General features: G+C 38.8%; 1 protein-coding gene across 3 annotated transcripts in view; it reads left to right on the forward strand.

The window, feature by feature from the left end:
- The first annotated feature begins 7,131 nt into the window (after positions 1-7,131).
- PLIN2 (perilipin 2) overlaps positions 7,132-27,289 on the forward strand; it is a 34,151-nt gene continuing 13,993 nt past the window's right edge. Inside the window, exons 1-9 of one of the 3 annotated variants that reach the window (XM_027862834.1) lie at positions 7,132-7,281; positions 10,005-10,056; positions 10,476-10,671; positions 12,223-12,305; positions 18,878-19,163; positions 19,867-20,048; positions 23,305-23,439; positions 23,870-24,160; positions 26,046-26,799. In XM_027862834.1, coding sequence (XP_027718635.1) covers positions 10,027-10,056; positions 10,476-10,671; positions 12,223-12,305; positions 18,878-19,163; positions 19,867-20,048; positions 23,305-23,439; positions 23,870-24,160; positions 26,046-26,078 — 1,236 coding nt within the window. In that variant the 5' untranslated portion in view covers positions 7,132-7,281; positions 10,005-10,026 and the 3' untranslated portion in view covers positions 26,079-26,799. Of the gene's footprint in view, positions 7,282-10,004; positions 10,057-10,475; positions 10,672-12,222; positions 12,306-18,877; positions 19,164-19,866; positions 20,049-23,304; positions 23,440-23,869; positions 24,675-26,045; positions 26,800-27,289 lie in introns of those variants that run through there. The other 2 variants (XM_027862832.1, XM_027862833.1) reach the window with 2 other exon arrangements.

Consider the following 27,289-nt stretch of genomic DNA (forward strand, 5'->3'; position numbering starts at 1 on the left):
AAAGGAAGCCAGGGAGGTGAGTAGTAAGAGTAGAGGAGGGAGAGCATTGGAGCCAAGAGGGACAGCCAGAGAGAAAATCCAAAGTTGAGATATGGAATGTCTTGTTGATTGACCAGCTAGGAGGCCATTGTCACTCGATCAAAGAGTATATGTTGAGGAGTTCCCCCAATTATTTCCTCAATTGATTCCCTATTTCAGTCCCCACAGAAGCTATTCCAAACCTTCTCCTTTTTCCTACAACCTCCTATATCTCTCCCTGCTCTCCCACCTTCTCAGTTGAGTACCTTACCTCTTTATTGAGTAAATGAGGCCATTCACTTCTGCACTTCTTTTCATTTCAAAACCCCTTGATGTCATCTTCCACTCTCTCCTCCTTTCTTCCAGGCTCTGACAAAGAGGTGGTCATCTCAGCCAAAGCTATTCCCTTCACATGCACCGTTGATCCCATCTCTTCCTATTTTCTCCTACAGATTGGTCTTTCAGTCATCCCTCTGACCACAATCTCCTACAAATTTTATCTAATCTCTAATCTTCAATCTTTCCCTATCTACTTTCTTTCCCATTGCCTGCAAATATGCCCAAGTCTCTCCCATATTTAAAAAAAATCTTCACTGGACTCAACCATCTTCTCAGGTCATCATCTTGCATCTTTCTTTCATTTCTCAACAAAAATGCTAGAAAAAGCAGTTTACCCTCAGTGCCTTTACTGCCTTTCCTCTCGTTTACTCCTTGACCCTTTGCTATCTGGTTTCTGAACTCATCACTCAAATGGAACTGTTACCTCCCTGAAATTATCATTGATCTCTTAATTGACAAAGCTGATGCTCTTTTTTTTTTCAATACTCATGTTTCTTGATCTCTTTGCTGCATTTCACGCTGTTGAGCATCCCTCCTCTGGAGTCTTCCCTGAGACTTTATGATATTCTCTCCTGGTTCTCCTACTATCTAAGAGCTCCTTCTTATTCTCCTTTGTTGACTCATATTTCATATAATATCCTCAAATTGTGGATGTTTCCCAGGGCTCCATCTTGGGATCTCTTCTCTCACTGCATTTTTTTCTCTTGGTGACCTCATCAGCTCCCATGTATTTAATTATAATATCTGTGTGATAACTCAGAGATGTTTATATCCAATCTCAGTTTCTCACCTGAGTTTCAGTTCTATATAACCATTGCCTATTTAACACTTCAAATTGGATGTCCCAGAGGAATCCTGAACTAAAAAAAAAGTCTAAAAGAGAACTCCCACCCCCACTCCAAACCCACTCCTCTACCAAATTTCCCTATTTCTATTCAAAGTACTACCATTCTTCCAATCTCCACACATTCTCAACCTCAACATTAACTTGGACTGTTCAATCTTCCTCACCCTAACCTAATTAGTTGCCAAATCTTGCCATTCCTAGCTAGCTGTCACATTTAGTCCATTAAGTAAATATCTGACCATGTCACTTCCCTACTTAATGAACTCTACTGGCTCCCTACTGCCTCTGAGATTAAATATAAACTCCCCTTTTTGTATCTTAAAGACCTTCTCAACCTGACCCCTTCTTACTTTCCAGCTTCATTGTACAATTACTCCTATTTCTGCACTCTATGATCCCACTAAAGTGGACTTCTCTGTGACTGACATGATACCACATTTCCATTCTCCATACTTGCTTATTTGTAGTCTCCCATGACTGGAATGCACATTCTTATCACCTCCATCTCATAGAATCCTTCACTGCCATCAAAACACAGCTCAAGATTCATTTTCTACAGGAATCTTTCCTGATTGCCCTCAACTGCTAATGCCTCCCCTTTCTGAATGTTCTTCCTTCTCCCCTCCCTGACTTCCCTTAAGTCTATCTCTTTTTTTTCCCGAAGCAGTCGAGGTTGACTTGCCCAGGGTCATTCAGCTAGTAAGTGTCTGAGGCCAGATTTGAACTCAGGTCCTCCTGACTTCAGGAGCTCTATCCAATGTGCCACCTTGCTATTCCTGCTTCCTTTAAGTCTTAACTAAAATCTCACCTTCCCTAATTCCTCTAAATTCCAGCATTTTGCTTTTTTTAATTATTTATTTTCTATTGATCCTTTATATAGTTTGCTTTGTATTTATTTGTTTGTATGTTGACTTCCCCAGTACAGGAACTGTCTTTTGCCTTTTTTTTTTTAATATCCCCAGCACTTAGCATAGTGCCTGGCACATAGTAGGTACTTACTAAATGTTTACTGAATTGAAAATTGTATTTAGTCTATTTATTAGGTGGAGCTGGGTGGTATAGAAGATGGAGCGCTGGGCCTGGAATCAGGAGGACTCCTGGAATCAGGAAGACTCATCAAATCTGGCCTCAGACCCTCGGTGTGTGACCCCCGGCAAGCCACTTAACCTCATTTGCCTCGGTTTCCTTATCTGCAAAATAAACTGGAGAAGGAAATGGCAAATCACACAAGTATCTTTGCCAGGAAAACTCCAAATGAGGTCATGAAGAGTCAGACACAACAGAACAATGACTGAACAACATGTTGTTTCTTCTCAAATAACGTAAGTTTCTTGAGAATATGGATTGTTTCATTTTTTCGCACATATTCCTCAGCACCTGCATAGTGCCTGGCACATTGTAGAAACTTAATAAATGCTTATTGATTGATTATTTATACTACTCATTTGGTATTCAATTAGATACTACCTTACATTCTCAACTACCTTTTTATGATCATAGTACCCTCTTACCTAAGAAGGTACCTAAGAAAGAGTAGAGAAGTGACATGGTCAGTGACTTGGGATGAATGCTTACTGTTTAAGACAGAAATCCTCGTGTGTTCTGATACAATGAGGAGGAGCTGATATCTCTTGTAAGGTAAGAAGTGAGCAAACCACTAAGAAGTTATCAAAGGTCTGGTGAGCATGCTGCTGCAAACACTAAGAAAGACCACAACCAAAATGGCATGAGAAAGCAAGAAGGCCTGCCACTTGTCCTTACTGCCCCCTTTGCACCCAAGCTGCCTCAAAAGGAGTGGGAAGTAAAGGGATTTGAGGGAGGTAATCTGAAACAGGGAAGAGGTTGTCTGAGGCACAAACAAGAGAGGAGGAGAGGAGAATAGAATGGCTACCTCTGCAGCTGAAGCTGCTGCCATGACTGTGAACTTGGAGATAAAAAGGGAAAAGACTATAGCTGAACAATATAGGACTACCCAGAGCCAATGGAGAAAGTTTTCCCTGTTTGCTAAAAATGACAATGATGAAACTCCTACATTCCATTCCTTCTTTCTTTTTTTTTTTTTAGTTTGTTTGCTTTCTATATTGGCCATGTGTTCCCAGAAAGAAACCACTTTTTATATGTATCCCTCAGAGGATTTAAAAAAGCACCAGAGTAGGAGGCTTCAGTCACACTGGGACACAGAGAGGAGGGAGATTCTCTTTCTAGTCCTTGGGATTTCTCATGAGTTGAGGGCTCTAGATGAACCAAAGATATTTTTACTGATACATATTATTATAGTCCCTCAAAGCAGAGAAAAGATTAAATGAATTCAGACCAAATAGAAAACCTTGGCATAATATGACTCAGCTGTGTTCTGGTGGGGAGGAGGCTTAGATAGTAGAAAGCTGTAGTCCTTTCCCTTAAAGATAGTGACTTGGGCAACTCTTCTCATATTCTTTCCTAGACAATTCCAAGAAAGAGTCCCATCCCCCAAAAGGCTGCTTCGGGTTCTTGATTAAGGGAAAGTCCTGCCAACTGGGATGCCCAAAGGGAAGTATTTCAAAAGAGTGGCTCTGCCCATGCTCAGGAGAGGATAAGAATGTGGGAGCAGATAGCTTTTTCTTCTGCCAATTGCCTCCAAACCACCACCACCAATGTCAGATTAAACTCAACAAAGGTTTATTAAGTGATTATCTTTGGGTAAAAACATAGTGCTTGGTTACTGAGGATATGGAGATCAAAAAAAGTGTAGTTCTGACCCTTAATCACTTACTCTTAAAATTACACACATATTTATGTTATAAAATAAAATATAATAGAAGCAAAAGAGAGATCCAGACAAAGTATTCTAGAAAGAGAGAGTACTTTCACTTGAGAAGGAGAGAGGGGATAAGGGAAATCTTCATGGAGGAGGTTGTGTCTAAATTGAACCTTGAAAAAAGAAAAGGATTTCAACAGATGGAGATGAGGAAGGAGTGTATTCTAGTCATAGGGGAAAGACTGAACATTCCATGGAGGTGAAAAAGTAAAGGACAAGTTTAGGTAGTACAATTTGGCTGGCAAGAAGAGTTTATGAAATGGAATAGAGTGAAATAAGGCTATAACTCTAGGTTAGGACAACATTATGGAGGGTTTAGGTGACATTGTTTCCCTAACTTGACTATAAACTGTCTGAGGGCAGGGACTTTGTATTATCCACTGCATTCAGTACAATGCATTCCATATAGTAGGGATTCATAGATCTAGATCAGTTAGAATGGAAAGGAACCTCAGAGGTTATCAGTCTGAACACACACACACACACACACACACACACACACACACACACACACACAAAGCATGAGAGGATCTAGGTTCATATCCTAGCTCTGCTTTTTATGTGACTGAGGACAATTAATTTCCATTCTCTGGGCCTCAGATTCCTCATCTGTTAAATGTACAGTACAAATCTAGTACAACTGTATTGGATGAACTCCAATGTCTCTTCCACCTCTAAGCTTCAGAATCTTATGGTATAAGGTTGTAGCATTTCTCTATCATGAGTTCTCTGGTAAATTCAAATTCCCTTAAAAAGTAACTAGATATTGGGGCAGCTAGGTGGCACAGTGGATAGAGCACTGGCCCTAGTGTCAGGAGGACCTGAGTTCAGATTCAGCCTCAGACACATGCTACTCACTAGCTGTGTGACCCTGGACAAGTCACTTAACCCCAATTGCCTCATAAGAAAAAAAAAGAGTAAAAAGTAACTAGATATGTCCTGTTAGTAAGCTTACGGTTTATCCTTCCAAACTAAGGTCAGCTTTCTCATCATACCACATAAAAAGGACGGTAGGTTGAATATTTAAACATTGTATTAATAAGGACTACCTTATTAAGACCCATTTTGAAATCACATGGTGAAATGAAAGGAACTCTTCAGTTCTTGAAGGCTGAGTCATCAGAGCACACACTCTAGGACATCTTCCTGGTCCATAGCAGATGGTATACCTGTGGTCCAAGGACTAGCCTAGCTTTATGTGGAAGAAAAAGTTCAACACCAGAAGGCTGGATACCAATGCCTATTTGGCAGGGTGAAGGGAGAGACAGCAACTCATAGCATGGAGAGGCCTTGAGTTATCCATACTTATGAAGGAGTGGACAACTAGATATAATATCTATAATATACACTAAGAGCATGGAAATACTGAAGTGAATTAAGGGGTTTCATTCTGAACTCTAGCAACTATGTCATATTTTTCAGTGTATTGTATACTGCTTTTAGAAAACGACTCATACAGAGAGGGGAAATGACTCAGAGATTTTGCAAATGAAAAGAAAAAGAAGTATTTTGTAGGTGAAAGGGCAGGCATCAATTGCTGTAAAGCAAAAAAAGTGTTCAGAATGAGTATAGAAGTAAATAGACTTAATCATTAATAATGTAGCATTCTCAAGCATACTTGTATCCTTTTCCCTGGGATTCTTTCCCTGAACTCAAATTCCTAGCAAGCTCTGTCTCAGTTCTATCTTCCTCTGACAGTTCCTTCTATTTATTCTTAAAAAACAAATGCAAACAAAAATTCTCCATCTCCAATATATTCCTCATACCCTTTTCATCATCTCAGCTCATTAAAACCTGATTTTCTCTTAGAATCAAAAGCTTCCTGGGAGGGTAAGTATTATCAAAAGTGAATAAAAATTTGTATTTTTAAAAGCAATACTCCTATTCAGGCATTTTGTATTCCAGCCAAATTGTTCTCTTTCACACTTCGCATTCTCCTGTCTCTATATTAATAGGCCTTCCACCTCATCTTTGCCTATTGAAATCCTTCTTTTCTTTTAAGGGTCAGTCAGCTTAGGTGACAACTTCTGCCTTTAAAATTAATCCATCTTTGGTTTCCCTCAGCTGAAAGTAATTTTTCCCTTCTCAGATTTTATTGGGGCACTTTGTGTCTCTGCCCTTCATCATCATATTCTGTTATTTCATACTTATTTCTTCTAGTCACATTATCTCTGTTATATCCATTAAGTTTTTTGATGGCAAGAACTTTGTTATTTTTCATCTCCGTATGCCCACAGTATATTGCATTGTCTTGAAGGACTAAGTTTTAAAGCTTTTTTTTTCTCAGATGAAACTTGAATTAAGTTTTGTTAAATTGCTTAAGTATATCTATCATTCTGGGGATAATTTAAGTGTAGATCTTGCCTAATTCAATTTAACAAACATTTACCAGCCAGAGGAAAGGGATAAACCAGATGGCTTTTTACCTCTTGCAAATCTATATATTTTTATTTTAAAAAATAGGTGTTTGGGAGTTGGGGTTCTTTACACACCTACATGCTTAACATTGACCTTTGAAAACTTAAATTTCAGAGTTGCAAAATAAACCTGTCCTCTATCAACAAGGAAAAGGGAGAGTCTTTGTTTTCATTTCTAAAAATTCCTCTCAGTCTGATCTAATTAATGTGCTCTCTATCTTTACCAACATACTAATGCTAATTTTCCTAAACACTCATCTGCCTTTTGAAAAATAATGGGAATAACATCATTTGAATCACTGGTTTAAATACGGTCACTGGTCTCCAGCAGAATGACCTTTGAGGCCATCTAGTACAACCCTCTTATTTTACAGATGAGAAAACTGAGACCGGGAGAGGTTTGGTGTGATTGTGTAACACATGCTTCATTCATTGATTTCCGCCTCACGCATCACACGTCGCTTCTTTCACTGCCTTAGTATTAAGGGCTGCTATAGCTGTAAGAACTAATAAGACAAGGACCTCCCCTGCTGGACTACAGTTACCCACTCAAACTGGGGCATAGAAAGGAATAACGAAGACGGGGGAGGGGTGTCCGGGACTTTGTCCAATTACGCAATCGTCCAGCCTTGGGCATCACGTGCTGGGGAGGAGGCCCAGGGGAAGTCTCGCGAATGCAGCGGGGGAGGGGCGTGGGAGACGCCCGCGTGGGTGGGATTTCTGTACTTATACTTAGCTGGGCCGACGGTCTCTTAGTCTACGTTTAGGAGCGCGTCATCCTGTTAGTCGTCTGTGACACTCCGCTGCCCGGTGACTCTCGCTTTCCCGGGTGCAGCTAGCCAGACACCGCTTTCTAACTGTAGGTGAGTGCTGGGGAGATCGTCCTGGTCTGGTGGCGAGCATCAGATCCAAGGACAGTTAGCCTGGCCGTCTCCGTGGCGCCTTTGGGAGCTGTGTCCGGAGTCACGCGGGGCTGCCCAGAAACAGATCGTGGCAGCGGCGGATTTGGGAGCAGGGGCGGGGGGAGGATTTCACGGAAACAGTAGTAGGTTAAGTTCTGGGCACTTCGGAAAGGCTGCTGTGTGTCTCCTTTCCGTGGAGGTTGGGCTGGCCTTGTGTGTCTGAGCTTGCGTGATGTTGGAATTTGGAGTGATTGTTTGGATGGGCACTGCCAAGTCTGCAAATGTGGCTTAAGTGGTTATCAATCAACAAGTATTCAGCTCCTACTATGTGCCTGGCGTTGTATTCGATGATGGGAATACAAGTATAAGGAAGGAATCAATCCCTACTGGTTTACATTCTAATGGGGAGAAGGGTATATATTAAATGTGTGTGGTGTGTATGTAATACACACAAAAGGTACCTGCACTGATCTTGTATGTATATGTACACATATGTACACACAGCGGTCCTGTATACACACACACACACATATATATATATATATATACACCTTCTTTTGATCCTGTATGTAGGTATACATGTATACACCTGTATAGTGTGTATATAATATACACAGACACACAGGACTAATATCACAAATACGAATACAAAGTAGCTAGGTACAAGATAGTTTGGGAAGGCACCAACATTCCTGTAATGAAGGAGAAAATGCAAAGTTTAGGAAAGGGAAACCCCTCCCCACCCTCCTAGTCTAGGTCTTTAGGGGGTTGGGGAAGACAATGGCTCACAAACTGGTTTTTCTTCCTCTGGGCTGCCTTAAAAATGGGTTTCAGTGATCATAGTTGGGAAATTAGGGTTGCTCTAGGCTGTCCTTGAAACCAGAATGTCTGCTTTTTGTCTTAAGGCTTTTGGTTTTGCAAACTGCTTTAGTAAAATTAGTCATCACCTATCTTTTTCATTCTTGCCTGAGGGTTAGGGAGCTCCCATGCCTTGCAGCTGAGACTCCATCTTCTAAGAGAATGTTGGAACAAAAGCTTTACCATTTTCTCCCACAGATATAACTCAAATTGTATAAGGCAGGTGAAATTTGGACACCACCTCATTTGTCATACACACACACACACACACACACACACACACACACACAGGCCTCTTACTAGAAAGTGAGATTAGCTAAATCTTAAAAAGGGTCTTGTATTCTATAAATTGAACCCATCATTAAACTCAAGGGAGAGAGGCAGAGTTGCTCTGGTGCCTGGGACATATAACAAGCCATTATGGGCATCTATCCTTTCCAGGAAGAATGCATGCTTAGTTCAGTTTCTGAATATTATAAATAACTTCTGTGCCTAGATATTGGGGAAGAGCAGGATAAACTGTTAGGCCAATGAAACAGAATATTTTGTTATCAATTCCTAACTAATGTGAGTAACCGTGGGAAAAATAATATAAATTGAAGATAGTAAATAGAGTAAAATTCAACTAGTGTTTAAAAAAAAAATTAAAAAATCCTTAAGTATACCCAGAAAAGAGTTCATTAGGGGGAAACAGAACAAATTCTTCATCTGTTCATTGTTTTTTAAAAGAAGTGTAATTTTATGGCTTTATTTGGGGATTCAGTTCCATATGTTTAAATACTGTCTACTGAAAGTTTCAACTTGATGAAGACAGGACTCTTAAGATATAACTAATTTGACTTTTTAGTAAGTAGCAAGAGTATCTTAACAACTAAGGTGGTGTCCGGAGCTTTCTAGTGAACACAATCAAGAGTCTTCAAAAACTTAAGGATATTAAAAAAAATTTCTTATTTCATATATTCCTTCATTTCCGTTTTTTTTTGAACGTGATAATCCAGTGTACTTCATCCCATTTAAGTTTTTTTCTCCATTGCTGTCAACATGTCAGATCAGTGACCTCTGGAATTATCCTGAAAAATAAAACAATTTTTGACAAACCTTATCTTAATATAGGGAAACAGATATGTTCTAAACCTGTTAAAATATTCCAAGGATCTGATATACATCTGTCATCTCTCATTAGCACTATGAGAATGAGTCCCTCTCTCTTTCTGTATTAACACCCCTTCCTACCAAGACTGCACGTTGTATTGGCAAGATTGAATTTTAAGTTTAGATGGATAGAAAGATTGATAAATGGAAAGAAAGAAAATTTCCTTATATTGAGGGAGAGCTTTATTGTGGATTTTACAGTTGGATGAAACTTTGATCTTACCCTATATTCAATCAGTTGCCAAATCTTGTTGATTTCTAAATCTCCACCATCCCTGGCTCAACTCACATAGGCCCCTACACTAATTTGTGCCTTTAACACTACTTGGATGGACTATTGTAATCACCTTCTCTTTGATCAGAATTTCTGCCTAAATCTTCTCCCCACTCCAACCCACTCCTTCAAATAGCTGCCGAAGTGCTTTTTCTGAAACGTAGGACTGACTGTGACACTTGTCCTACTCAGACTTCATTGACTCTGTGCTTTCAGGATCAAGTATGTTGGCCCCTTCCAGTTATCTTGCTCCCCGCCTTTCACTTTACAATGGCAATCCAGTCCTACTTGGGACTGTTGAGAAAACTGGGTTAAACCAAGCTATATGTGTAAAATGTTTTAAGTATTGAAGGTTGCCTCAGAGACCTGGTGTTTTAAAACGAATGCTTCTTGTTTGCAGGTTCTGGAGATAAGACACTAAAATGGCTTCTGTTGCAGTTGATCAACAACAGGTATTTCTAAAAAATTCCATTCTCTTCTCAGATTTGCATTCTTTTCCATTTCTCTTCCTTCCACCTCCAAATAGAGAAAGCAAGAAAAACAAAATACTTGTTACACATATGTATAGTCAAGCAAAACAAATTCTCAGATTGGCCATGCCTCAAAAAAACGATCTCATTCTGCACTCTGAGTTCACCAGCTGTCTGAAGAGGTGAACGGCATCTTTCGTCATAAATCCTCTAGAATTGTGATTGGTCATTGTGGTGATCAGAGTTCCTAAAGTCTTTCAAAGTTATTTGTCCTTATGACATTGGACAACAGGTATGTTTTTGACTAGGGTTTCTACCACCTTCTTCTTTTCCCCTCTCAACATTTTTTCCCCTTCTGGGAAGACTTAACCATTTTTTTATCCTCCATTTTGGTTGCACAGAATGTGGTAACTAGAGTGGCCAACCTTCCCTTGGTGAGTTCAACTTATGACTTGGTGTCATCTGCTTACATCAGCACAAAAGATCACTATCCTTACCTCAAATCAGTGTGTGAGATAGCAGAGAAAGGAATGAAGACCATCACTGCAGTGGCAGTGACCAGTGCTTTGCCCATCATCCAGAAATTGGAACCTCAAAGTAAGTCCTTGTGTGCTTAAGACTGTATTGGTTCCAGTGATCTAAGGAGGGAAGCGGGCAAGAATTGTGTTAAACAAGTCAACTTGGGCAATAAAGGTCCTGAATATAATGGAGATGACCATTGTTCCTTTTGTGTTCATGAGTTAGATGATTCTTATTATTCTCAGCCCTCACATAAAATTCTACATTGAGTAGAAGCAGTGTGTTCTACTGGAAAGAGCTTTGCACTTAAGCAGGAACTTAGATTCAGACTTGACTGACATATACTAGCTGGATGATGCCTCAGATGTTTTACCTATATTTCAGGATTAATATCTATAAGACCTCTCTCCATTGGGTGGTTGGGAAGAAAGTGCTTTGAAAACTTTTGAAATGTGAGGTGCTTGGGCAGGAGAGAGGGTGAAGATGTAGGTACATGCACACATGAAGGTTTTGTTTGCTTTTTTTTTTTTTAACTAATTTTCTTCTTCCTGGCTATTTCCTATCATTTTAAAGCTTCCTTATTATGCTCCCTACCATGAACTCCCAATTTACTCATACTGACCTGTATGCTGCTCCTCATACACCATACTCCCATCTCCTGTTCACCATGATGCCTTGGCACTGGTTGTCCCCCATGCTTGGAGTGTTCTCCCTTCCAACCTCATGACTTTTAGAGTCCCTTGGCTTCCTTTGAGATTCAGCCCAACACCACCTGTTCCTCAAAGCCTCTCTTGTTCTATGCTCCCCACACCCCAGGCTGCTAAAGTCTTTCCTTCTAAGGTACCTTCTATCTACTCTGTATTTTCTGTATTATATGTTTTATAATACACACATTCATGTACCCATACATATATGTGCTTGTATGTGTATATATATGTGTGCACACGCATAATTTCTTATAGTATTGTGTACACATTTGTACTATGTGATGTGTGCATACACATGTGTGTTTATCACATTTTCTCCATTAGAATAGAAGCTTTTTGAGGACAGGGGACCTAGCTTTTTCGTTTCTTTATTTTGTTTTGGTTTCTGGATTTTTTTTTTTTTTTTTGATATCTCAGGAACTTAAAAAGTGCCTGGTACATAGCACTTAAGAAATGCTTGGGGCTTTTTTAATTTTATTTTTAAACTAATTATTGGTGTTGGTCAGACTTAGGAAAACTGGATTTTGAAACTGCCTGAGTATTCCTTGATTCCTAAGATTCCTTGAACAAGATACTTCAGTTGAACCCTGGTTTAACTTTAGGACAAAAACTTGCAATATTGTTGATCTGTGTAATGCAGGATACTTAATGAAGCCTAATATTAAACTTTAGCATAGTCTACCTATTTACTTTTTCCCTTTTTCTTGGTAACTAAGCTATCATTATTTCCTGTCTCATAGATAGAACCCTGTTGTAAATTTGGGTGTTTTGTGGTGGGTTGGAATGGTCAGGGGGAACAAAGGTTATAAAAACTTAAATCTAGCAAGCTGTTGGATGAAAGTTCAAAGATCACTTAATTGGTTTCCCCTTTGCATTAAAGCTTGCATCTCAACACTGTCTCTTTACTAACTCTTCCTTCTAGTTGCAGTTGCCAACAACTATGCTTGTCTAGGATTGGATAGGATTGAAGAAAGACTGCCTATTCTGAATCAGCCAACAGATAAGGTAAGCTCCTCTAGGATAGATGAATGAGCTTTCCATATCCTATTGGTCAAGTCCTCATAGGGTGACTGAGGTGGAGAAAGGCAGAGGTTAGTCCTTCATCAGGCAGCTGGGACAGTGCTTAGCTCCTTTTTCTTCCTCTTCACATGGACATTGAGTTCCCACTCTCGGGGATAAATTTTAGAATCTTTATATCGTATAGAGACCTCTAACAGTTCCATGACCTCCTCTCATAGCGGGGCAATCCCCACATACCACCACCTCCTAATTCCTATCTCTAACAAAATCGGTATAGTGTTGGTCAAGCACTGTAGTGGCAGTAGTGGTGTTGTTTCAGGATCGTAGTTACTTTGTGGTCCTTATAGAGGCCCAGCATAACAAGACAGTGGATGAATGGTTGGCAACAGCAGAAGGAATGAGGGAGCATTAAACTCTGGATGAAAGGTTATCTTAAGAAAAAAATCTGATAGTCAACTGCTTATGTAACTTTAGATATGTCAGTTACAATTAATTTGGTGACTATTTTAAACTTTACTTTTTGTTCAACAGTATAGAACATATTTTTAGAAAATGTTAGTAGATTTAAAGGAAAAGTATCAAATATTCATAATCTCTGTCAAAAGTAGAACTAAACAACTTTGCTATCAAGAGAAGAAGATAGTCATTCCCTTGTTTAAAAAAACATGATACCAACATGTGAAACCTAATCTCCAAGAAATTTTATCTGGAAGAGTGACAAACTTGCTTTAAATATATTTATTCCATTTGTCCCAAAAGAACAATAAATAGTAAGTGGTAAATACAATGCCTTAAATAGGAATGTCACATCCATTGTGACTAAGACTATTCCCTGAAGAAAGTATGGCATACTATAGGACTAGTGTTTCTAGGGCCCTGCCACTTTGTTATACAACCCCGAATATTATATGTGTATAATTGCCACGTAGAAGACTTGATGTTTGAGTTAGATTAGAACCTGGGCTGTCCTACTGAATTGCTCAAGATCCTTAGGAAATTTTTTTACTGTCTAGTTCTGTTTCCTCTAAAACAAAAAGGTGGCAGTACAAAAATGAACTCTAAGGTTCCATCCCATTCTTAATTTTATGATCTTTCATATGAGTTTTTTTAACAATCTGTATCTTAATAATTTAAAAATTGTTGTGAATTTTACATATGTTTATATTTCCTTATACAAAGAACAGAAAAGGATTGCATATGATAGCATAAATTAACTTAGGTATTTCCAGTGCTGCTGTTCTTATGAACCTCCTTTTGTATTCTCTTCTCTTTGATATTTATATCCTTATCTTCCCACTCACAAGCCCAAAATAAAAGCTCTCCTTTTATAAGTACACAATTTGACACATTGGCCAAGTCTGAAAGTGTATTGTCCTAATAACTTTGAGCATCAGTTGATCAATATATTTCTAGTGTCTTCTGAAATAGATAAGGTCCTGAGACCTACATGCAATTGCTATTTTTAGACTGTTAATTATCCCTCTGACAATCTTTAGAGTAGTTATGAAAGATCCCCCGTTTAAAGAAATCCTATAACCAGGTGACCTTTCTGTGTGCATCTCTTTGAGATGCTCAAATATACCAAGTACTTCTTAACCAGGTTTTCAGGAATCAAAAAAATAAAGCAAAAGAAAACCCTAAACCTATGGACCCAGGTTATAGCCTGTTTCTCAGAAGTTTCCACAGTATGCTGGAACAGAAGGCTTCCTTTCCTGCCAAATGAAGTACAATATCTTCCTCACATGAAGGTCACTTCCCTGACATTCTCTATAATTTAGAACCTGGAAGTTAGCAGTAAATGAGAAACCTCAGAACAGGCAGAAGAGAGGTCACAAAGTTTGTGCAAGGGACACTTATGCCGTCTATGCACAGATTGCTCAAGTCCTTACTAAAAGCTTATTTATCATTTTGGCTCTACTGGACTTGGCTTTTGGTTTCCTAGCTTACTGTGGTTTAAAGGTGATGGATTAGAAAGGGCCAATACAGGCCTGTGAAAAGAAAACTCACAAGGAAGGCGGACAGAAAGTAGAAAAAGTGCATTTGTAAGGGGCAGCTGACCTGTACTCATTACCTCTGCTTCCTCACTAGCATGCATCCTTTAGCCTCTTGGAATCTAGTTTCTAGAAGCCTACCACTGTATTAATCCAGCTTTTTACAGTCTCTTACTAGCATTAAATCCAATGTTTTTTTTTTTTCCCTTTCATCTTCCTTGACCTTGATGGTAAGACATTTAGGACCAACCTTTCATCCTTTCTCTTCCCATTACATTCTTAAACTCATTCCTTCTATCTGCTTGGCTAGTGTCTCACTTCTAAACCCACACATGTGGGTTTCAAGCTTCTGTCTCTTGACTTTTTCTTCTCTCTGTTATCTCCTTCGATGATCTCATGTGTTCCATAACTGTAGTTGTCACCTCTGCAGATGACTCCGAATTATAGCTATCTAGCCTCAGTTCATTGTTTTGACTACATGCTCAAAAATATATATATCTTGAATTTCCAGGAATGTGTCCAAAATGGGAATGAACTCTTCTCCCCAATTTCTGTTTCTGTTGATGTTAACACCCTTTCCCCATTTGCTCAGATTTATAATCTTAGGTTAACATCTCTGTATGAAATATATTGTCTCAGTTCTTCTCCTTCATTTTGTACATTAGTTGCTGAATCTTATCAGTTCTATCTCTGCAGTATTTTTGATATCCATTCTCAAAATGGTCACCTTACTCAGGCCTTCATCTCTAGTCCTCTGTATGGCCTTTTAACCAAATCTTCTTGCCTATGGCCTATTCCCCTTTTGAATTCCTCCTCAACATTGTTGTTTCCAAGTGTTTTTTTTTTCTAATTTATCATCATAATCATATTCTTTATCTGATCAACTTCTATTCAAAATAGACTCTTGATTTTGGCATTCTGGAGTCCCTGAAATATGGCTCCAAGTAAGAACTATCCAGCATACTCACTACTGTCATTAATTCTAGCTAAATGGAACTTCCTCGCTCCTTTTTCATTCTGCCTTTCATGCCTTTCCCCTCCAGCTTGTTTTTAGGTTAGTCTTGACTTTTTTTCCTCTTATTTCAAGGCCCAACTTTGCTACTACTTTCCATGAATCCTTCCTTTGCATTCTCTCTGCTGTAACTCAACTAACACCCACGACTGAAAATAACCCTTCATCTTCAAACTCAGTTCTGCCTTGTCTACTCCTCTTTATTTACCTAGGTATAAGGGAGGAGGTATTCATATACATACATGTCTCTTCCTCCTTCCCTTTCTCCCCCTAATAATCTCCCCTCTCCCAGAAACATAAGTTTCTTAAGAGAACAAGTTATCATCTCTATATTCCTAGCACAAAGTCCAAAGTCTTATTCATAGTTGGTGCTTAATAGGTCTTGGAGTGACCTTTTTCACCACCAGCTCCTAGAATTATTTAAAATTAAAAATATATTATTTGTAGCACTACAGTTGTGAATAAAGCCTTATAGGTTTGATTCAATTTCTAGACCACATTCATTTTTCCCTGTGAATTTGATCTTACACCTTTAATTTTGAAAAATGCAGTGGCAAAAGCTATTAATCATTAATCTAGTTTCTAGGTCCTTGGGTTCAGCCTTTTGACTAAGTCCAAGTTTTACAGAACAAATCCTTTTATTAAGGGGATTTGTTCTGTGAAGTTTGGATTCAGTCAAAGGGCCACACTTGAGGACCTAGAGGACCCCATGTGGCCTTGAGGCAATCTAACTCATTTTCACCTAACATGAATTTGGACTTTTATTTTGAGACTAAGCTGTTGAAAGTCTTACTATTAGATGTTTCCAGATAGTTTCTAATCTGAGAAGGATTTATTTGGAGTTTTTAAATGTTAAGCTCAATCCAACTACTAATAAGTTTGTTTGGAAAAGGGGTCTCTGCTTGGCCCAGCATAGCCAGACTGTTTTTCTCAGCCTAATTATTGTAATTGACCCTGAAGTCAAAGGTATCTAAGCTAGTTAAATTATTCTTCTCCCAGCTGGAAAAATCACCAGCTTTCTTCAATAGCCTTTAAGGTGATTAATGGATTCAAAGGTACCCAAAGTGATTTTTTTTTTTAAAGCTCATCTACTCTTGGTCTTTGAATGACTAAATAAATGTCTTAAACAGAGCAAGGTTCTTTGCTTGAATGTCTCTTTGCTTCTAGTATAAATTCCTTGTGGGGAAAATTAAAAAAAAACTAGCAATAAAAAAAAGTCAATTTTTAAAATGACTATAAGATAATAGGACAAAATACACTTTTTTTATGGCAACATGATGAGTGATTGGACTGAGTCGATGTCCTACATTTTGCATATTTTTGCATCTTGTACAGCCTACTTAAAGTATATTTAAAAAAAAGAAGAGATTATACGTCTCATAGAAATTGATTTATAATGGGTTTTGGCTTCTGTTTATATTTTGTCTCTGACAACTAGCTCAATGGTTACTTGGATTTTTATACCTCAGTTCCTCTGAGTAGAGATACTTTTACCTGATTTGCTGTATAGGAATGTTGTACTATTGACCAAATTGTTTGGCTATGAGCTTTTCAAAAGCCAGAGTCAAACTATTTCAGAGGATGGTGTGTAGGCACTTGGCCTGTGGGATAACTATACATCTTACCTCCCTGGAAGTAGAGAATCAAGAGCTGGGACCTGATCTTCTTAATGGCTTACATAGACAAATTCCCCATTCTACTGTGATATGAAGACATGATATGTAATAGAGCCTTTAAGGTCTCTGGGTCGAAAGACGTGGGTTCAAGTGTGGCTTCTGCAACATGATGGCTCTGTGACCCCAAACAATTCACTTGGTCTTAGCAAGTTGCTGGAGACTGAAAGTTTAAGCTTCGGAATGCTTCCTGGTAGAAAGGGTTCCTTACAGGGAGTTCCCTATGTCAATAGAACTGCAGGTCTCAACTAGAAAATAATTCATAAACCTTAAAAGTATCATAGAAATGTTTGACAGTGGTTTCTTTGGTTAGTTTTGTTTTCTAACCTAACCTGGCTGAGGAGTCCTCATAGCCTGCATTATGAGAATACTTTCACCAGTGAAGAACACAGTTCCTCTATACTTTAAATGGATTGGAATTTTGGTGGCCAATCTCCTGGGGATGAGCCTTTTAGACTCTCATCAGGGCTGGACTTGAATGAAGCTTGTTGAGCTTTTGTTGTTGAGCTGTTTCAGTCTTGTCTGACTCTTTGTGACCCCATTTAGGGTTTTCTTGGCAAAGATACTGGAGTGGTTTGCCATTTCCTTCTCCAGATCATTTTACAGATGAGGAAACAGGCAAACAGGGTTAAGTGACTTGCCCAAGGACATACAGATAGTATCTGAGGTCAGATTTGAACTCAGGAAGATGAAAGTCTTCTTGACTTCAGGCCCAGCACCCTATCCATTGTGCCACTGATTGAACTTAGGAAATAGTGTCAACTCCATGCCGATGAAGCATCCAACACTTGATTTTCTAAATAACAGAGGCTGTTAAACATTTCTTCTCTTAATCTCAAAAAAAAATACTTCCTTTGCAATGTAATACCTGTTTTTAGTATGTTGTCAGGTCAGTACTCTTTTTAGCTCTCTTCCCCTTATGTTAAAATTTTTATCTCACTGACATGAAAGGTAGAAGGACCTTCTTAGCTTCCTAACTTGGATTCTTCCTAGACAAGGGAGAATGAGAATCCATCTTCTAGAACTATGGTCTTATATAGAGACTGGTGTATGATCTAGTACATAGGCATAAGGGAAGTAGGAGCATCTTCTAGACTACAGAATGGTGCTTCTTAACCTTGTTTGTGTCATGGGTAAGCAAAGGGGAAAATAATTTATGAAGCACCTGATTTGTTCGAAGCACTGTACAAATATTATCTCATTTATTTCTCAAAATGGCTGGGTTTGGGGGAGGTGCTATTATCCCCATTTTATAGTTGAGGAAACTGAAGCAGACAGTTAAATGACTTACTCAGTGTCATACAGCCAGTAAGTGTCTGAGGCTGGATTTGAACTGGGGTATTCCAGATTTCAGGCCCAGTGCTATCCTTTGTTTCACCTAGCTGCCTCCCTTTAACAGTTTTAAGCTTATAGATACATTCTTTATAGACATTCTCAGAATGTTTTTAGATGCATAAAATACAAAGGGCAATGAAAGAAGCTGATTATATCAAAACATAGTTATCATTTTTATTTACAAATTCTTTCCCTTCTGTCTCTTTCTTACCTGTTGAGGAGGCAAGAAATAGAATACCCATTATACATATGAAGTCATGCAAAACATATCAAAATATATATTTTTAAAAGTTCATGGACCCTAGGTTAAGAATCTTGGCCTAAGAGCTAGTGGATTCTTTTGTAGTCCTGTATGTAGGTCTATCACCCACAGGGAGAGATCTCACTTTGTTATCTTTAAGAATCTAACTCTGAAATTTGTCTGATCAGTCTCCTATCATGTCTCTCCCACCATGACCTCCAGTCTGTCTTTTTCTAGCCTCCCTTCTCATACATGGAGAAGAAGCATCTTTAACTTGAAGTCAAATGACTCTCCTCTTCTTCTAGGTTGTTGCCAATGCCAAAGGTGTGGTATTTGGTGCAAAGGATGCTGTGACAACAACTGTGACCAGTGCCAAGGATTCTGTGACTCACACTATTAATGGAGTTGTGGGCAGAACAAAAGGAGCAGTTAACGACAGTGTGGAAATGACCAAGTCTGTAGTGAATGGAAGTATCAACACTGTTTTGGGAAGTCGCATGGTACAGATGGTGAATAATGGAGTTGAAAATGCACTTAGCAAGTCAGAATTCCTTGTGGATCAGTATCTTCCGCTCACCGAAGAGGAACTAGGTAAGATCAACTCTTATTGGTACCACCTTAGAGAAGCTTCTTTTAAAAGTTTTGGGTGATTTTAAAACTCCAAATTGTACAAATAAATATAGAGTTGAATTTTGGGGGGCGGGGAGTAGTAGGGGTGGAATAGGAGTGGATTATGATTCCTATGAATTACATAGTGGTCTAACTCAACTAATTATTAACATAGTGCTGCAACTAGCCTGGAGTTAGGAAGACTTAACCTGAGTTCACACTTGATCTCAGACACTTTCCAGCTATGTGACCTTGGGCAACTCTCTTAATGTGACTTGGGCACATTGTGTGACCTTGAGCAAGTTACTCTGTTTTGCTTCAGTTACCCCAACTATAAATGAGGATAATAACACCTATCTTGAATGGGTTGTTGTGAGGATCAAATGAAATATTTATAAAAAGCTTAGCACACACAACACACAGTGCCTGGCACGTAGTAGACACTATATAAATGCTAGCTATCATTATTGTTGTTATGGAGTTGGAACACTTGGGTTCAGTTCCTAGGCCTGTGTTTACTGAGTGTGATAGGTCATTTAATTCCTGGACTTTTGTTTTATTTATCCCTAAAATGAGGGCATTCAACTACATTTCAGTCCTGTGATCTTAAATATACACAGTTCCTGCAGACTGACAGTGAAACTAATTTAGACTCTTCTCATCCCTCCCTAATCTCTCATTTCAGAAAAAGAAGCAAAGAAAGTTGAAGGGTTCGATGTGGTTCAGAAACCAAGTTACTATGTTCGTTTGGGATCTTTGTCCACCAAACTCCGCTCACGTGCCTACCAGCAGGCCTTAAGCAGGGTTAATGAAGCCAAACACAAAGGCCAAGAGACCATTTCTCAGCTGCATAACACTATGAATCTGGTAAAAGCTTCTTTTAATAAGTTCTGTAGGGGGCAGCTAAGTGGCACAGTTGACAGAGTACTGGCCCTGGATTCAGGAAGACCTGAGTTCAAATCCAGCCTCAGACACATAACGCTTTACCAGCTGTGTGACCCTGGGCAAGTCACCCCCATTGCCTAGCCAAAAACAAAACAAAACAAAAATAAGTTCTCTAGCTATAATTAATAAACTAGTTGGGAGGGTGGGTAGGGGTAGGGTGGAATTACTTCCATGGGTAACTCCATTTTCAGTCCTGTTGCCTCTAGGATCAAATACAAAATTTCTCTTATATTTAAAGCACTTGACAATCTGCCTCCAAACTAGCACTGCCAGTTCACTCTGTGCTGCAGTCCAACCAAGCTTAGCCAGTTTGTTGCTCTTCATTCATCATGGTGCATCTTCGTGCCTCTGCATAGGCAGTCTACCTTCCCCAACCCATCTATCCATTGTATATCCATGGGTCTCTCCATTATCTCACCCGGCTCCCATTTTCTTTATTCCTCTTAAAATTTTCACCTCTTGCAAAACTCAGGTCAAATGCTACTACCTATGCTTCTCCTACCCCCATCCCCATATTATTTTTATTAAAATATAAGCTTCTTAAAGACAGGAATTATGGATTTTTGTGTTTTGTCTTGGTATTCTGAAAGGCTAGCACACCATAGGTACTACTTAAATACTTGTTGCTTATTGGAAAAACTTGATTGCAGTCTGATTGCATCAGACTGTTGGGAAGAATTTAGGGATAGATGTATACCTGTACTTAGCTACTTTATTTTCTGTTAGACAAACCCCAGTTTACAAACAGATTAGAGGCACCTAGGTGTCGCAGTGGATGGAGCTCTGGCTTTGGAGTCAGGAGGACCTGAGTTCAAATCTGCCCTCAGACACTTACTAGCTTTGTGACCCTGGGCAAATCACTTAACCCCAATTGCCTCACTGAAAAAAAAAAACCAGATTAAATTTCAAAATTAATGTGAGTTTTTGGAATTTGCTTCAATTCTTAGCAGACTATAAACGCTGCTTGTATGCTCAGGACAGGTCACAGGAACCTGTTATTTAACCCATAATTCAGCTGAACCATTAACAGGCCTCGATTTACCTGGATCTCTGGCAACTAGAGGCCATGTAGTCTGGGAGGCACAAAAGGCTTCTCCTCCCAAAGCCCCCAGGTTATTTGCTTTTTAAAAAAATGTTAATCAAAAAGAAAAATATGGTATGGAGAAAAAGTGCTTGGGCAGGATACTCTAGTAGGTAGGCTAACCCATGAAGGGTAACAGACTTCCAAAATTGCTCAAAACTGTATCTATACCTTTTGCTACCTTACCTCTGTCCCTCCTCAATTCCAGATTGAATCATTTTTATAAAGCAAAGTTCTTTAGCAACAACATTCACTATAGTGACCACATCTGATGATGATACAGATATTTTTTTCCTTTGAACACCCTACTTCTCTTCTGGGAGTGGGAAAGTATTTACGTTTCATTATCTCTTCTCTGGGGCCTTATTTTTTTTTTCCTAAGTTAGTCAAGAGTTTAACTTAATTCTAGTGATCATTTAATTTGCATTGTTACAGGGCATTGCATATGTATTCCTGGTTCTGCTTGTTTTACTCTTTATCAGTTTATACAAGCCTACTCACATTTCTCTGAATTGCTCATTAGTAATATCTTATTACACAATAATATTTCATTACATTGAGCAATTCCCCAGGCAGTGAACATGCACTTTGTTTCTTATTCATTGCTACCATTGAGTGATCTAGGCATTTTGGTATGTATTGGACCTTTATTTTGGCTTTTGGTTTCTTTGGGCTATACCCAGTAGCAGGCTTGCTGAATCAAAAGGTACAGGAATAAGCCACTTTCCTATATAATTAATTCCAGAATGGTTGGGCCTTTCATAGATCTACTCACAGCACATCAGTGTTTGTCTTCCCACAGACAGTCCAGTATTAGTATTTTGCCATTTTTATCTTTGTGAATTTCTGTGGTTTATAGCAAAACTACAGTCATCTTAATTTGCCTTTTATTTTTGTTATTTTTAGCATGTCTGTAAATGGTCGTTTATCATTTAACTCATCTTTTAAAAACTTTTCATATCTTTTGACCACTTTAACTATTGGAGACTGCTTCATGGTATTATATACTTCAGCTAATCAGATTTTTTTTTTTGGTATAATTGGTACTTACGCCACTTAAAGTGACCACTTGCCCTTATTCTATGTCAATTGGAACAAATACCTATGGACTGGATTGGAATACATTCTTTTTTTTTTTACCTGAGTTAATGTTAAATAAATATATTGTTAATGAATGACTTAGGTAGTATTCTTAAAACATATATACGGGGCAGCTAGGTGGTGCAGTGGATAGAGCACTGGCCCTGGAGTCAGGAGGACCTGAGTTCAAATCCAGCCTCAGACACATAACACTAGCTGTGTGACTCAGGTCAAGTCACTTAACCCCAATTGCCTTACCAAAAAAAACCCAAAAACATATATACCAAATTGTTGCCACTCTACCACGTTTAAATTTAAACTGTGGAACAGGCAGCATTATGAATTCTGATGAATCCTAATCATAATTCATATGAAAACTATTCTAGATACCCTTGTAACCCTTTAAAAAGCTTACTTCAGTGTCTGTCTTGTTGTTTTGTATGCTAATATCTTTTATGTCTGTCCTTAATTTATGTAAACAGTGGTGGTGAATTTTATGGATTATTATATCACCAATAAACTATTTTAGTGAAATACTTTTGAGTGCCTCAAAAGATACAGGTAGGAGGAAGCATAGTTTAGCAGAAAGAAAACTGGACTGGACATCAATCTTGCCTGTCTATAAAATTTTTCTATTCTCTGGTCTTCAACTGCATCACTAGACTTCTAAGGCTTCTTGTAACCCAAAATCGCTTAATTAGAAAATCACTCTATTTCTTCCTAGATTACATGAAATTTCTTCCTTCTCCCCCACCACCACAGGGCGCCACTCCCCCCCAAAAAATTGAAAAGGACTGGATTAGCTAACCTTTTATATAAGGCCCCCAAATTTATTGAACTTCTAACATTTCTTCAGGGCCTCCCTTCACCTCCACCCCCTGTGTATCTAAATCTTTGGTATAAACTTTCATTTTTAAGGTTCATAAACATTAATGCCTGACCTCTTAGTGGATTCCTGAGTTCATGATAATCCTGTTTCTACTCTAAAATGTCTGTTTCCATTCCTGTGCAATACAGATAGAGTTTGCCAGGAAGAATGTTAATAGTGCCAACCAAAAACTACAGGATGCCCAGGATAAGCTGTATCTCTCATGGCTGGAATGGAAGAGGAGTATAGGCCATGATGACAGTGATGAATCCCACTGTGCTGAGGTAAATGACAACTCGGAGTAAAACAAAGATGTTTTATTAGAAAATTCCCTAGTAAATAATGTAATTCATATAATCTAATTTCTCTATAGCTTTTTCTGGAGGGTTGTGTACTCTAATACTAAAGTTTCATACACTTTTGTTGACACTGCCACTTTGGAGTTTCTCCCTTAGTTTTGGTCTTCTGTACATATAAGATAATGGTTCTATGGGTCCAACAGCTTACTTTCTGCTTATTTATGTTCCTCCATGGATTATTGCTTCCCATTGTTAAGGAGGAACTCCAGGTTTTCTTTATAATATGTATTCAAATGTATTTCTTTTAATATGTGTTATGTCATTCTCTTATGTTTCCAAAGAACAAAGTGATCCATAGCAGATTAATTTGAGTTGTTTCTTTTTTCTTTCTTCCTTCCCCCTTCCCCTTCCCTAGCATATTGAATCCCAGACTCTGGCTATAGCTCGGAACCTGACACAGCAGCTCCAGACCACCTGCCTTACTCTTATGTCCAATATCCAGGGGCTACCCCAGAATATTCAAGACCAAGCCCACCATGTTGGGTCAATGGCTGGTGAAGTCTACTCAGTATTTCGAAATGCCACTTCCTTTAAGGAAGTATCGGATGGTCTCCTCAGTTCCAGCAAAGGGCAGCTGCAGAAAATGAAGGAGTCTTTAGATGACATGATGGATTATCTTGTTAACAACACTCCTCTCAACTGGCTGGTAGGTCCCTTTTATCCTCAGCTGTCTGAATCTCGGATTGCTGACCACCAAAGTGAAAGTCGAGAAACATCCAGCCACGAGGACAAACAGCATGAACGCAGCACAGCTTAACCTTTTACATGACATTATATTCTTCTGCCAGCTAGACACCGTGACTCTTCTAAGTTAAAAGTATCATGCTGCAAATCATGCAAAATTGGGGAGGGGTAGAGCTAATGAACGCCATACTTTCCCAGTTTTAGAGAAATCTCAGCCTTAAACTTGCTAAAGAATGGGAGAATGGAGTTTAAATTTTAAATGGTTTTGGCAGCTCACAGTAGAGAATTTCCAGTGCTCATCTGGCTGGCTGTCAAGTTCTTCTTTGATATGCAAAAATGGGAGAATTGGGTGTCAGAGCCTGACTAGAACTTGCTAAACAATACAACTACTTAAGGATTTGCTGGAGCTAGAAGTAGCCCTACAGTCTATTCTGGCTAAGCAACTGTATTAAATAAATAAACCATCATAAAAAAACTATTGCCATAACTAGTATACTTGTTGGGGCCCTTTTTAGATTGGGGTTTCTTACTATTTCTCGCCTTTCCCTCTTCCAGTTATGTGAGTGCTTTGGCAATTTTATTTTGACCTTAAAACATTTTTTTTGTTCTAAATAATATTGAAAAGTAATAAAAAGTTTCTTACTAATATATATCCTCAGATTCATGCTGTTTGTTGTACGTGCTTTGTGTCTGGCCTTCTATAAAGCTTATCAAATTTGTTCTTGTGCACATACCTGTTAAAGCATGAAGCTGGCTGGTTAAATTATGGGACAGCTGCATATTCAAAAACTACTCAAATGGTTTTTAATAGTGAAAGATTGGAAACATTTCAGATATAGTTATGGCTCAAGATCGCTGTCTCTTTCTTAACTTCTACCTGATGGACTGCCCAGTATGTTTGTTTGTTTTTTTTTCTTTTAATCTATGGAATGGATCTTTGTAATTGATGAGTTATTCTTACTCAGATCTAGGGCAGAAGATGCCAAAGTTGACATCTCATTGGAACTGTGGGGAGTTTGGGTCCTAAATAAGAAGGGGTCTTAATGCTTAGAGGAATTCAGGAAATTAATTAGTACTGTAGTAGGAGTGGTGAGGGGCTTAGTCACTTAACCCTTCTTACCAAAATTAAGGACCCTTTAAGCACTTCTACTTCATTATTTCATTTTCATTTTCAATTTCCTATTCATATTCAACAGTATTCATTGTTACCTATTAATTATCTTTATCTTCACCAGTAGACTGAAACTAACTTAGCATTAATGGTAAGCACTAGAAAAGATTGAATTTTTAGCTTGGAGAACCAAAATGTTGGCCTTTCTAGCTTCCACAGAATATTTTAGAAAATACTTGGCATTTTTTTCTTAGAAAGTGATTAATGAAAACTTTTTAGGTAGAGAAGGCAGCATAGGGGCAGCTACATGGTGTAGTGGATAGAGCTCTGGCCTTGGAGTCAGGAGGGACCTGAGTTCAAATCCAGCCTCAGACACTTGGTACTTAGTAGCTGTGTGACTCTGGGCAAGTCACTTAACCCCGATTGCCTCACCAAAAGAAAAGGGGGGAGGGGGAAAGGCAGCATGGTATAATAGCAAGGAATTCTGGATATGGGATCAGACCTGGGTTCAAATTCTATTCATGAGCCATGTAACTTTGGTTAAATCTCTGCCCCATTTTGCTGACCTAGAGGTACCTTCCTCATTGACTTTTGTTGGAAAGATGAGATGGAAAAGTTGGCTGAGAGCTTTAGGTACACTAGTGCTTATTTAACATTTTTGTAAACAGTAGCAGAGCTGCTACTGTCTCCTGTTCCTTCCCAGTAATCTTCTAAGATTTGTTTTTTCTTGTTTCAGGTGCCTACCTTGTCAAAATTAGGAAATCTTTGATGGTTATTCTATGTGGGTGGACAGCGTGAATGAATGTCAAAGTGTAAATAATAGTACACACACACACACACACACACACACACACCCTGCCTTTTCTTAGACATAAAGAGAGATTTCTGAATTGGAGAGTTATATTCTACATGAAACCTAAATTTGCCCCATTAACTCCCCACCTTCATGTGATTTCTTCTGTTGGCCCCTAGGGTGACAGAACTAGAGCAAATCTAATTGTTCGTGTGGCAGCCACCACCATTCTGCTTTAGCAATACTTTTAATAGGAATAGTCTAAGGACATGTTTTGATGTTGACTAGACACTAAATCCAGGCTAGTATAATCTATTTGTTTTATTTTATAAGACTGACAATTTAGTCCACAACTACATATAAGGCAGAGCACTCTAATGTATAATCATGAGATGATAAATGATTGTGGATTTAGAGCTGAAGGGAATGGGAACATCTGAGGTCATCAGTGGGCCCTCCCCTGACCTTTCATTTTCTAGATGAAGAAATTGAGGCTCAAAAGTCAGGTTACTTCCCCAAGGGCCTACATACAGCTGGTAAACGGGAGGTAGGATTTGAACCTAGGTGTTACGGACTCCCAAATCTAATACTGCATCATCAATACCAGATCTTTTGAACATGAAGCCCAGACTGCAGACCAGGATTAAAATGTGATTTGGAAATGTTTAATGAAACAAATACATTTGAACATAGATAATGTTGATATGTGGTTTTCTAAGTGAATGGGTGACTCTCAGGGATCCTTTGTGCACAGCTTACTGGATTTTAGTTTGACACCACAGCACTACCCCATGTTGCCTGTTAGAGTAGTGCTGGATCTAGAGTCAGGGACATCTGGGTGATCCTGGGCGAGTGACTTGTCTGAACTTCTTTGCCCCTATAAGACGGAGCTAATAAGTGCATCCCTCATGGATTTGTTAAGTACAAGCACATTTTAACTAGCGTGAAAAAACAAAATTCCAAGTCAGACTTAAAGGAGCAAGATCGAACATGAATCGATGTGCCACCAACAAGATTGTCTCCTACCCTTAAGCAGCTTACATTCTACAGGGGGATAAATGTAGAGAGCAAAGTAATGTACCATGTAATGTTGATAATGGCACTAACAACTAGTGGACTTGGGAAAGGCCTTTTGTAGGAAGCAGCACTTGAACCAAACCTTGAAAGAGTGTCTTTCCCCTCCCTCA

Source organism: Vombatus ursinus, unplaced genomic scaffold (assembly GCF_900497805.2).
Source record: "Vombatus ursinus unplaced genomic scaffold, bare-nosed wombat genome assembly UNPS02014770.1, whole genome shotgun sequence".
Classification (NCBI taxonomy): Eukaryota; Metazoa; Chordata; class Mammalia; order Diprotodontia; family Vombatidae; genus Vombatus; species Vombatus ursinus.